Raw genomic sequence first — 12,864 nt, 5'->3', positions numbered from 1 at the left:
CACGTAGACCGGTCGAACTAGCAGTTTATACAATTCAACTCAAAAGTACTAACAACATAGTGGCATGGACAACTCCCATGCTCACCCAAATAAGGCAACAAAGCCCAACATAAGTCTTAACTCAATAATCATAAATGACAGAAAACATAAACAACATCCAATCCAGTCATGCCAGCATAATATGAACAGCACTAAACATCAACTAAGCTCTGCCCTCCTGCCGCCAGAGACATCAGTCCCCATACTACCTGAACCTGAAATAAGCATTCCCCAAACGTGGGGTGAGATCTCTAAACAAGAAATCTCAGTAAGGCAAGGGATCCTCAAGGATCTTCCACCCCAAGCTCACTTACATGTGCAATATAAGTTCAAAAGCAGTTTATCATCATCAGTTCTAAAATAGTGCAATGCAGCAAATAATCATGTCATGTGTGTCAATACTATTCTACTGGCCAGAGAAATGCAGGATTTATATACGCCAAATACCCACACATAGTGCAAGATGCTACTTGCATCCACCCCGGATCACCGTCTTGTATGACGCCACATACTCAGGCTTACCGTCAAGATGGAACAACACATGCATATTAAAAGGCATTACACATAAAGCTCAACAACATTTCAAATATCCAAAGCATGTAACACAGCATGCATATAACCATACCCCCATGGGACATGGTGGAACCACAACATGGCTAAACCGAGGACACGAAAGCTTACCTCTTAAGCAATCAATCCAAGTCAAGTCCACACAAGCTCAATGTCCAAACACAGCAGATCACAATCTGATTTAGGACCAGCAAGCATATCAACATTCATAGCTCCAAAGCATAAACATAAAGACTACGTTTTCCTTTTACGTTTTACGTCTTAAGGCTTCCCAGAAAGCCATAAGCCCTTAATCCCTTGATTCTGACTTAGTTAAGTATTTACAGAAGTTCAATCCCATCACAATAGGGTTCACAAACCCATAACTCAGTTCTGTATGAAAAGGTACCTTACTGTTCCTCGAAATCCCAGAATATCCGGATATATGTCGGGGGCATATCCGGATATCAATATCCGGATATCTCGCTGGCAATATCCTGATATCAATATCCGGATATCCAGATCCCCATATCCGGATATCAATATCCGGATATCCATATCCTGATATCAATATCCGGATATTTATCGACCAAATATCCGGATATTTCGCGACAGAATGCTGTTTCTGCATTTCGCGAAGATATCCACTAAAGGTCCAACTTTTACCAAATAAAAGCGTTCAAGACTCCATTTTTAGGTCTATACAGGTTCATACACATGTTAGTTACTTGCTTAACCCATTTACATGCAAAGACACCACCTTTAAATCATTTACACTCAAGATCAAGGTTAGGCAACTCACCAAAGCTTCAAACTCCGAAATGGAAGGCTCTTGGATCTCTCCACCAACTCCAAAGGTTCTGACTTGGTCCCAAAACGAAAATGCTCCACCAAAGGTTGGTCCTTTCAACTCAAAGGTCACTACTTGGACCTCCAAATGCCATGACCAAGGCTTCTCAACACCCAAACCTCACAAGGTCAGCACCCTCACCAACACACAGTGGCTGGAACTCAGAATGTACACTCACACTCCCCCACCATGCAAGCTCTCACAAGCCCAAGGTATTTTGGAGAAGAAACCAAGAAGAAAGGAAGCTCCTTGTCTCACAACAATGGAGGAGAAGGTGGAAAAGGGTGGCTGGAGGTGTTTCAGCAAAAAGAGGCACGTAGGGTGGCAATTCAGACCTAGGATCATGTGCCTTTTAAGTATATATAGCCACTTAAGAATAAAATACACAGTATTAACTTTACTTGCTACGCTTAGCATTTTATTCCCAAACTCAGGATTCTTAACCTACTCAATTTTACAAGAATTATCATATTTTTCTTATATTTTTCGGAGCACCTTTCCGGTACGCGCTTTTCATAGCCAGTACCAGTTTCTGGCACCAGTTCTCATTATTTTAACTTGAAAATCGTTCTACAAGTCCTACATATTATTCTAGTAATTATCATGAACTTATTATAATTTTCCGGGATACTTTTTCGGTATGCATTTATACCGACTAGCAGAACCGGTATCTGCATTTTTCGTCAGAAAAGCGACTTTCAGCATTATTACTCACTTACTATAATTATTAGAGCCTCAATATAATTATTAGGGTTAATTATAGAATTATTTCCTAATTTCACATAATTAAATAATTAACTTCCTTAATTAACGGTGCGGGTTCTTACAGAGGGTGCCTTGGTCGATGTTCTGGGAACACGCCTTGGTTTGAAACCCGTAGGCTTATATGCCGAGCCAATAGGCTAGACGTTGCGTGATTTTGGCATTGACCATTCCAGTCGTATTTTGTATCCCTATGCTCCCCTCTTTCACTAAATCCCTTACTTTATCCCGTTTTCAGATATTATGTTGTATTATTTATATGCATCGAAGTGAGCCATTGAGCGGAGTATTCTCCAGAACCTCTGGGTTACTGAGATATATTCGTATATCTTACCCCGCTTTAGGGGCTTTATTTCAGGAGGTAATAGTGGTGTTGGAGCGACAGGCAAGAAGCCCGTAGGATGATTTGGACGTAGGACTTTTACGTATTTTGCATTTTGGCGGCCATTGAGCCTAGGCTAAACTTAGGGCATGAACATTGCCTATGGATTTAGGATGATTTATATTGTCATATTTGTTCATGCCATCTTTTGCCTAAGTCTAGTGGCATATGTATTATGTTTCATTTTGAGGTTTGTTTATTTATGTTGTATTTGGAGACTTTATGGTTTATGATGTAAATTGGAGAATTGTAATTATTACATTTGGATCTTGTGTAATATTGAAGCATATGTAATATGATGAAAGGGCAATAGGCCTATTTTAGGATTATGATTATGTGTATGTTTAAATAATGCATGCAAATGGATCTAGGTGATTGAAATATGTTAAGTTTTAATAATGTAAGTAATGTGATATGAATTGAGTAATTGGATATAAATTGTGAAGGGTTGTAAGAGCACCAAGGCATTGCTGGTCCTTGTGTGCCATCCAATGATTTATTAGGTACAATTGAGGTTGTAGAACACATTTGTAAATTTGGGATTTTTGGAAAAACAAAAGAAACTCTGGCAAATTTTCTAGAAATTGGCAGAATTTAGGTGAACTTTGGGAGAGCATATCTCCCTCCAAAGAGGTCCGATAGGGACGTTCCATACGCTGTTTTGAAGCTTGAGATGTCCCTTATCTCGTGTCAAAATTTGAGGAAATTCTGGGTTGGAAGCCGGCCTGTAAAAGGCAGAGAGAACGGACTTCCCATGTTGCCACTGCACATGTGGCAGATCTGGTGCGTGATTGAGAAAGTTATTCCCGCTTCGTTTCTTGGTAAAATTAGGTGTATGATATATCAAATTGAAGATTAAGGTGTCTAGTTTGTTGTATAAATATTTTAGAGCAATTGGTTGAGTGGACTTTCCACAATAATTGATTGAGTGAAGGATGTTGGAGCTGTTTTGGGTTGGCTGGCAGAATTGCTTGTCCAACTTCAAACGGCAATATCCGAAGCAAACGAGAACTTTATGACTCGTGTGATAACTTCCTAGAAAGGTAATTAAGTCTAGAATAACATACTAAAAGATGGGAGGCTTGTAGAATGCGGTGTCTCCGCAGAAATTTAAAGACCGAACCATGTTCGGATAGATAGAAAACGTACAAGTGATATTTTAGCTAAGTGGGTTTATGGGAACCCCTTAGTGACTTGAGAGATATAATATGTGTTACAAAAATAGTTTAAATAATAATTCCGCAAAGAGTTTACAGTTACGGTCACAAATTTTATTTATTACACTTTTTATTGTTTTAAATGCTCGCGTAATAAACAGAAAAAGTTTACTCGCATTTTTATAAATGAATTGCTGTGATTGTAACTGCGCTTAATATCATAATTAATGTTAATAATACTGGTACAGTTAGACCCTTAGTAACTGAGAGGTAGCTTATACATAACCCAGGAAAGTTTGGGAATAGTTGTGAAGGTTGCCAAATACCCATAAATTTGGTGGAAGTTTTTGTGATTGTAGCGGTTTATCAAGCACCCATTAAAGTTTGGTGGAATAGTGGAAAACTATTGAGCAAATTCAATCTGGACGTAGGTCACAAGTTGTGGTAACTAAACTAGGATAAATCTTATTTGCATTCTTCTTATCCTTTAACTATTTAATTTTAGCACTTTAAATACTTATTGAATATTTTGTTTGTGCTAGTATTAATTGTATATTTGTGATAGATTGTATGAGTGTGTCATCCTTATTTATCCTTTATCTCTTCTTATATCAAAGTTTGCATGGAGTTATAATTTAAAAACAAGAAGAGGACTTTTGCAAAAATCATGTCATACCCAATTCATCCCCGCTCGAGTATGGAACATATTCTTAACAGCTTCGCTGTCGTTTTGATTAACTAACATTATTGTTATTCGATATCGATTTTGACGTCATTTTTTATGTTGTATGGAGTTCTTTTATTCGTCATTTTTTTCTATAAGGGGAATTACGTGTCAATTTTAAGGATGTTTCACGTAAGATTAGAATGAAATAGTAAGATAGTAGTTAATTTTTTTTTTTGAATAAATTTAGGTAATTAACATATGATCCAAAATGTTCCTCTGTAATCGATAAGTTCAATATTTATAATCATGTTTCCCTTCCCTGGTTTAAAATTGTACAAACACATCAACATTCCACAAGATAATTTTTTATATGAAATTATCCTCTATTTATATTTATTTTATATGATAGACATGAATATAGTACCAAAGTATTATGGGAAAGGAAAGGTGATTGTCCTATTGCCCTAGATGAGTGAACATTATTTTGTTAAAGGGTTTAGCTTTTCTTATGTTGTAGGATTGTAGGATAGAAAAAAAGTAGAGAGAAGTTAAATGTGGGTCCCATATTTTATATTAAAAAAGAAAAGAAAAATTATTTGGCACGGAAAACGAATTTGTGTAGGAAAATGAGAGTATCTCATGTGGCATGAGAGTATTATTTCCCTTTGTTAAATATATAAAATGATATTTGAGAATGGAGTGGTTAAATAGTAATTAAGGTATCTATACGTTATGGTGGACCAATTTTGTCTTATCTTATTGACTCTTCGGAGGCTTGTGTAGGATATGATCAAGTGGACCGCATTTTTTTGAAAATATATAATCGCAAATTGGATGAGTTGCAATGCAACCTAATGAGCAAATAACGAGAACTATAATAAGTGAGAATTGACAACATATAAGAAGTTTGAGAGCTTAAAGTAAAAGGTTGAGAGTATGAGAAAAATATAAAGAAAAACTATTGCAGTAAAAGACTCCAACACCTTTCTGATCCCCACCTTTTAATCTTGATTAATATTTATATTTAATTACCCAATTGATCAAACAATTCACCATCTATAATTAATTAGTTAAGCCCTAATCCCTTAGTGATCTTAACCTTATTAACCCTATTAGAATCCTAATCCCTTAGAAATCCTTTTTCAAGTTAATCTTTTAGCCCAGTGAATTTTCCACATTTGCAGTTCCTGTAGCCTATTCCTAGTGCATACATGAACAGTTATCTTATCATTTGTCAGAAATTAGAATCCCAATATTCCTATTGAAAACTCTAACCCTCGCAATCCTACTAGAGTCGCGAATTCTAAAAGAATTATAGATGAAGAACAGTGTAAAATAAATTCAATTGAATAATTAACCATAAACTTAACCAAAATACAAGGGGTTCACATCAAGGGTTGTGACTCTTACCACAATATAAAAAAACTAGCCAGACATATTCATGTCTGACAATTCAAAGTATTGAAAAGAATTCATAAATAAATAAAAACCAGAAAATTGGAGAAGAAGCTTGCTCTGCGTTCTGCCTCCGTCAATCTCTCTATGTGCAAAAGTTTTCTTCTCTTGAGGTCTGAGTCTCTATTTATAGAGTCTTTGACCTGGTGTAGAATCTTGGTTAAATCCTTGTCGTAATCTCAGTGTGATCTGTCTCTAATTTAAAATAGATTTAATGCTGATAGACGCACCTCTCACGCCACTAGCGTGGTTCCCACGCTATGAGCGTGGGAGTTTTTCTTCAGAATCTTGGAGCTCCACGCAACTAGCGTGGTTTCCACGCTGCAAGCGTGGACTAATTGAGAGTCTGGCGCTACTAGCGTCAATGCCACGCTAGTAGCGTGGTAGCTTCTGCCTATTTTTGATCTCTGGCGCTACTAGCGTGACTCCCACGCTAGTAGCGTGGATGCCTCTGGCTGAAAAACTCCTTTCATGCTTTGAGCGTCATACCCACGCTGTGAGCGTGGGCCTTCAGTTTAGCTTTTTACTTTTTAGCTCTAGTTTGTTTGTTTTTCCTACGAAATCAACATAAAATCAGTATGCAATCTCTGATTAAGATTTTGACAGATCAACAGTGACTATTGCCCTTTTTGCTTAAGATTTAATCAACATTCTTTCTCTTTTTGGCTTAGATTTCCTTATATGCTGAATGCATATCATCTAAACCTGAACTGCAATCTAAGAACAACTTGCATTTTCCATGAAGATCCAAATACTATATCATATTTACAATATGCTATATCAAAAAGTTTACCCTTTCCTTGAAAACACACACAAACAGAGAGAAAGACGTAATCATAGAGACATTAGAAATGATTTAACACATGAAAGCCTGTTGAGTATCTTATACCAAAAGTGAGACAAAGTTTTATCCCAAACAAAGTCCAAGATGCATTGACATGATTCAATAGAGATAAAATACTTTGTTGCTGCTGTATTCATAACATGTTCTAACAAATATTTTGCAGCATCAGGCATTTTCCTGTGAGATCTCAGATATGCAACACTTTTCGGAGTAACCATTCCATGATTATGGTTGTCGATGAAATATGTAATTCTCCACATATTTGTTTTTTTATTCTTGGAAGCCTTGACACAAGCTTCACATCCTATACGTGACGATGATGATCTCCTTGACTTGACCTGACACAATTCACCCACATTTTCTTCCTTTTTAGGTAGTGGATAACCATCTCTAACACGTGTTAACTTCATGTAGTCCTCCCTGGATGTTCGTCTCCGAATTCCAAATCCTCTTATCCTACCATATGCTATCTATAAGTATACTATATCCTTCCATTCGAGAAATTCCATTCCTACCTCAATGGAACCATTAATATTCTCTGTCGGTGATAATGGAATGACACTTGACATATTGATAGGCAAGTCATTCAATAGGTCATCTTCCATTTCATCAAGTATATCGTTTCCTAGTCCATCGTATTCCATTTCATTTGACACACAATCATAATTGAAGTCAATATAATTAATTATATCATTTTCCATGCTGACCTTCATTGAAATAAACAAGTGATTATTATATAGACAACATCAATGGGATATAAAAAAATATAGCAGAAAGGGTACAACAATTATAAATGGTAATATATTAAGTCTAAGCATACAGTGCAATGATAAGGAACTTGTAGTCGAAAGTCACGACAATGATAAATGGTAGCAAAATAAAATTATCATCGAAATGATCTAATTATGCACCGGATGATAAGGTTGATGATTGAGAAAAGGTGAAAAATTAAGATCGGAATATGAAGGGGTAATCGCAGAACACTGGGGTTCAAAATTTTTGTTATGTTTTGGTTCAGGTTTATACTTAGAAACAATAAAATTTACTTTTTAAATCAAAATTAATGTAACTTGCATATATAATTATTTGATAAGGACGATGTTGCCTTGAGTAAGAAAAAAAAAGTAAGCTTAGAAATAAATTAATTGTATTCATGGACTCCTGCACTACTAGTCTGCAACTAGTTTCGTTAGGATGTAGAATTTCTTCTTATTTTATAATCCATTGTTCTAAAAAATAATATGTTAAGAATCTTTCTTTTATTTACTTGTCTCTTCCATGGTTTTATATTAGTTAAGAATCATATAATTACATAATAAATGATGGAAAATACAAGTCTCTGTAGTAGACTTGTTATCTCATGCTATAGACACAAAGCATGTGGGACTCACTCTTTAAAAAAAAAGTAAAAAAATAAATAAATGCTAGCACAACTTTTGATGTATGAGTAGGAAGGGTATGTTATCTCATGTAACATGGGAAAAACATACCCCATAAATGATTGAGATGAGATGGACAAGAAGTGTGTGTACCTTGGAAAGTTGAAGTTCAGAAGTAAACGCCAACTCTGATGTTAGGGTTCACATTCATGAAGAAGGAAAACAATGGAGGAACATCCGTATAGAATAATGGTGACAAAGGAAACTTAAAAATAAAAAAGCAACAATGTGTGGAAGCATAAGAGAAAAAAGATGAACATAGGAAAGGAATTTAGAGAGAGAGAGGTGAGTGTCGATTTGTGTAGTTGGCAGACCTAGAGAGAGAAGATGAGAGAGGATCAGGTATGAAAAAATTAGGATTATATTGAGGGATTATGAGCCATTAGATTTAAAATTAATCTAATGGTGATTAAGTTAGTAGTAACAGTAGTAAACATTTTGAGTAGTAACTATAACTCCTCCCTTAAACCAAATAGTAAAATTGATAAATCTTTATTGACATGATCTATACTAAATTAATTTATATATATAATGATAACTAATATTTTATCAAAATAATAACCGTAAGAGATCGAGTTGTAAATGTGAGAAATAAACTTTCAATTTCCAATTCAATTCATATGAACAAATCATAAATCAATAATTTGCTAAAATAATAGGGATATATTTTTCTTATGTTGTAGGAAAAAAATTACCTCATGTTGTAGAAATAAAAGTATAAATGGGACCCACAGGTAAGAGGAGAGAGAAAAAAGAATGGTGGGACTCAATCTCTTTTTGTGTGCGTAAGAAAGTTGTTTATCTCATGTAAAATGAGATAAACATAACCCAAAATAATATACACATATTAGTGGGGTAAGCTCACTCAGAATTGCAACATATCAATTCCAAGCTCTCCGCCTATAATATAGTGTGAACACAATATATAATCAAAACAATGTCATGTTCCTCAAGTCAATATACACCAAGGCTAACATTTATTATTGTTAGCTTACAGTATTTTTGACAAGTCGTTCCCCTAAAACTGATTTCAAAAACATAAACCGTAGTATATAGATTTGTTAAGGAAAAATTAATCATAGAAATATTCTCTTACATGATACATTAAATCATTTAACTCGTGTCATATCAACCATGTAAGTTATCATCTAGTGGTGTTGAATATAACTTTATTGATTTTTTTTTGCCGATGGAGTAATTCTAAGCAAAACAAGGGAAAATAATAGTAACAACAATAATAATATAAACAAATTTTTCAGTTTCAGCTATTGTTCCATATCATAACCATTTGTATGAGTTGCCATGTAGTGGTAGCGGGAGCTAGACTACATTAGCTACGTGTCCACACTAAGATGGAAAATGACAATAGAGGATTAGAGAGAGATGTTATTTCATTTGGACCACGAATGAGATCTCTAAATGAGGTTATTTCGTTTGCTATGTCTCATGTAGTTCAAATGCCAATATTTTTATGATAGGTTAGTGCTTTTGATTCAGGCAAATTAAGGGTAAAATGAACAAGTTAGTTCAAATTTTAATAGTATTACAGGTGGAGTTGGATAAGAAAAATCATAAGGGAAGTAAGTGATAAGAAAAACAATTATAGGGAGATAAGTGATAAAATAATAAATCATATAGGATTTTTTGAATTTTTCCCATCAAAATTTGATGGGGGATATAGTATATGCATAAAAAGCACGATTGTTGATTGGTTTATGAGATTATCAAATGGATAGAGTAATAAGATTATCAAATGTTTGCACATTTATGTTGTCCAATTCTATTTGGCAGTTTCTTCTATAGGCTATATTTATATCTTTATATTCTTATTGTAAGACACGAGGGATGTTACACAACAAACCCTTAAATAGTAATAAATAAGGGGAAATATATGTATTACCACTACAACAAAATTTCTGTTTAGCCACAACAAAAATCGTGGCAAAATATGATAAAAACCGTGGCTAAATGAGTTGTCCACTGTTTCAAAAACCGTGGCTAAAACAGGCGTTGCATTATTTTAACCACGGCATTTTTTGCATGTAAGCACGGGCAGTATGAGTGTGGTAACATTGAGTTAGCCACGGTTTATGTTATAATAGCCACGTTATATTCGTGGCTAAACGATTTTGATCCCAATGATGAAAATGCTTTATTTTTGCCACATACAGAACCGTGGCTAATTATGAGAAATTTTAAAAAAAAAAAAATTAAAATATTACAAATTTTTCCAATCATATAAAAAGCAAATAATAAAAATTGCATTTGATACAAGAAGCAAAAATCAAATTAAGGGAGATAATCAAGTAAAATGGAGTACACAACTTAACAGAATACATTTTTTTTTCTATTCATATGAGTAAATAAAGATAATCAAATAAGAAGCATGACGGATGGAATTGACCAGCAGTCAAGCAGCATCACACTTGTAAGTGTTGTGTATTGATACGCCTTCGGAACTATTCATTAATGAGAATTAGTTTGCAAATCATTGAAAGTAAGATCATTCAAATCTTCATTTTAATACATAGGAAGAGTCCAATGATAAATATAAAAGAAAGGAGAGTTACTCTTCAAGTAATTTAGACATGGATATTTAAATGTACTAATTTCACTAATGCTTTCTTTACTTAATACTATGTCTCTACCATCGTGAAACACTTACCAAGAAAATTTTCCTCCACATCAACCAACCGAAGAAGTATATAATAATACCATTTTGCCTGCGTTAGAACCATATATAGTTAATAAATTGTCTTTAAATATTTGACATTGAGGGAAAACAGAGTAAAAAAATAGAATAGTTGATCTTTTTGCAAGGCATCACTCCCACACTCTCTTCTTGAAGCAGAACTAAAATTATATAATCTCTTATGCTCAAAAAAACCAAAAAAATATATTATAAAATACATGACCAATGTTTTTATGGTTGAAAAAATATTAATGATTAAAATAAAATAAAAAATACCAGTTCATTTTGTTCAAAGGCAGTCCTTCCTGCTTTGCTGAGATCTCTCAGAGTTCCCTTCAAATCAATGAAGCAAAAAAATAAAGATCAGTCATTGGATATTATAAATAAGATTACCATAGGCAAGAAGGGAAGTGGGAACATGAAAATTTTTAAATTGATAATAAACTATTTCTGCATGGCCACAATAATTCATGTATGAAAAATAACCACCTTTCACACAATTCCAGGACAATAGTAATGAGTCGATAAGTAACCACTATAGATAAGATGTTTAACGGAAGAAACATTTCATTCTTCAGGTTGAAGCACAATGACAGTGCATACCATAAATAATATTCATCAAGTTGACACAAAAGCCCTATGTTGAAATCATAAACAGCTGAAGATACATATCACTTGTCTAGTTTGCCAACAGTTACACCGTAATACCTCTTATCAGTTTCCTGTCTTATATTCTTCATCTATGGTACAACATATAATGTAGTATTTATCATGAGTTACGATCTTAAAGACCCATCAAATGAGTCACAAATTTGGAATAGAAAGACATGAATAACGAACCACTAAAGAGAAATAACTTGGCAATATGAGCAGACATTCAAGGACAAAAAGGTTAAAAATATATATATTCTTTTTTTTACTAAAGTTTGATGACATTGCAGGGTACAACAGCTCCTGCGTTTCAACCATGTGTTCTAGTCGGTACAAAATAAAGCTACAAAAGAAATTATACAAAATTGGGACATGATTATACCGCATCGGATTCTGGAGGACAACACTTGCAACAATCAATAACAAGAAACATCATTCCACATTAAGCCAAAAAACTGATATCAATTACCTTATTTGCCCACATAAGCCCGCAGGCATTGCACAAAGATCTTGGACCAGCCGGACCTTGACGCATAGCTGGAGTAGACTTCTCACTAATTCCACAATGCTGGCATCTCCGTTCACTTAACAATGGCTGTGAATGGAGATGTTTGTAGAAAATGATATTATCTTCATAGTAACATCCTAAGACAACAAAAAGACAAGTAGTTGATAACTATAGTAATATAGAAAATGAATATAATTAGGAAATTTTAGTTAAAGTCGTGCTTCTACCTATTAAAAATATCAGATGTATGTGCTGCCACCAATAATCTTGGCATTTAACCAGGGGCGGATTCAGTGGGGGCTAGGGTGGGCTGCCCCCCTCCCCCCACCACACACACACACAAAACAAAAAATTTGAAGAAAAAAAATAGGTGGAAGGAGAATATAAAGAAAATGGTGTTATCCAAGAGGCATATGGTGGAAGACCATAGAAGTAACAGAAATCATTCTCTCTGTCTAAGAAACGTTAAACTTCATATGGGTTAAGGTCCAAGAACATTTTCTGTAAATATGACACACCCCCTTGAGTAAAAAACCACTTGACTTGAAATAGGAAAAACTGAAAAAAGTAAACTCATCCAATTCCCTGGCACTGAAGCTAAAACGCAGCCTTACCCTGAAAATTTAATAATAAAGGCGGCAAGGCACATTCCAATCCAATTCCCTAGCACTCAATGCTACATAATATACTATAATTCACTAAAGGGAACACCCAAAAAAAAAAAAAATAGAAAACAGAAAATCACTTACTTGAGATCATTCCAACCCACCACCAGGGTTCATAAAGGTATGCATGCCCTCCAGAGGTTGTTCAAATTGAATCAAAACAAATATAATAATTAAACAAATGACAATTCAATGCATTGTAAT

At 34.4% G+C, this 12,864-nt stretch overlaps 1 protein-coding gene across 1 annotated transcript; it reads right to left on the bottom strand.

Annotated features, from left to right (window-relative positions):
- Nucleotides 1–7,175: 7,175 nt before the first annotated feature.
- On the bottom strand, nt 7,176–12,815 carry LOC133307421 (uncharacterized). Its single transcript, XM_061507930.1, has 6 exons — nt 12,745–12,815; nt 11,957–12,132; nt 11,113–11,169; nt 10,810–10,867; nt 10,536–10,603; nt 7,176–7,412 (listed from the first exon to the last, which is right to left on the bottom strand). Exons 1-6 carry the CDS (start codon nt 12,752–12,754, stop codon nt 7,176–7,178), a joined length of 606 nt encoding a protein of 201 aa, XP_061363914.1. The 5' UTR covers nt 12,755–12,815.
- Nucleotides 12,816–12,864: the final 49 nt, after the last annotated feature.

The sequence above is a fragment of the Gastrolobium bilobum genome, unplaced genomic scaffold, assembly GCF_033153095.1.
Source record: "Gastrolobium bilobum isolate Gb01-03AN ecotype WA unplaced genomic scaffold, APGP_CSIRO_Gbil_v1 utg13508, whole genome shotgun sequence".
In the NCBI taxonomy this organism is placed as follows: domain Eukaryota; kingdom Viridiplantae; phylum Streptophyta; class Magnoliopsida; order Fabales; family Fabaceae; genus Gastrolobium; species Gastrolobium bilobum.
Note: the sequence above shows the minus strand (reverse complement) of the source record. Positions and strands in the feature narration are given on the sequence as shown.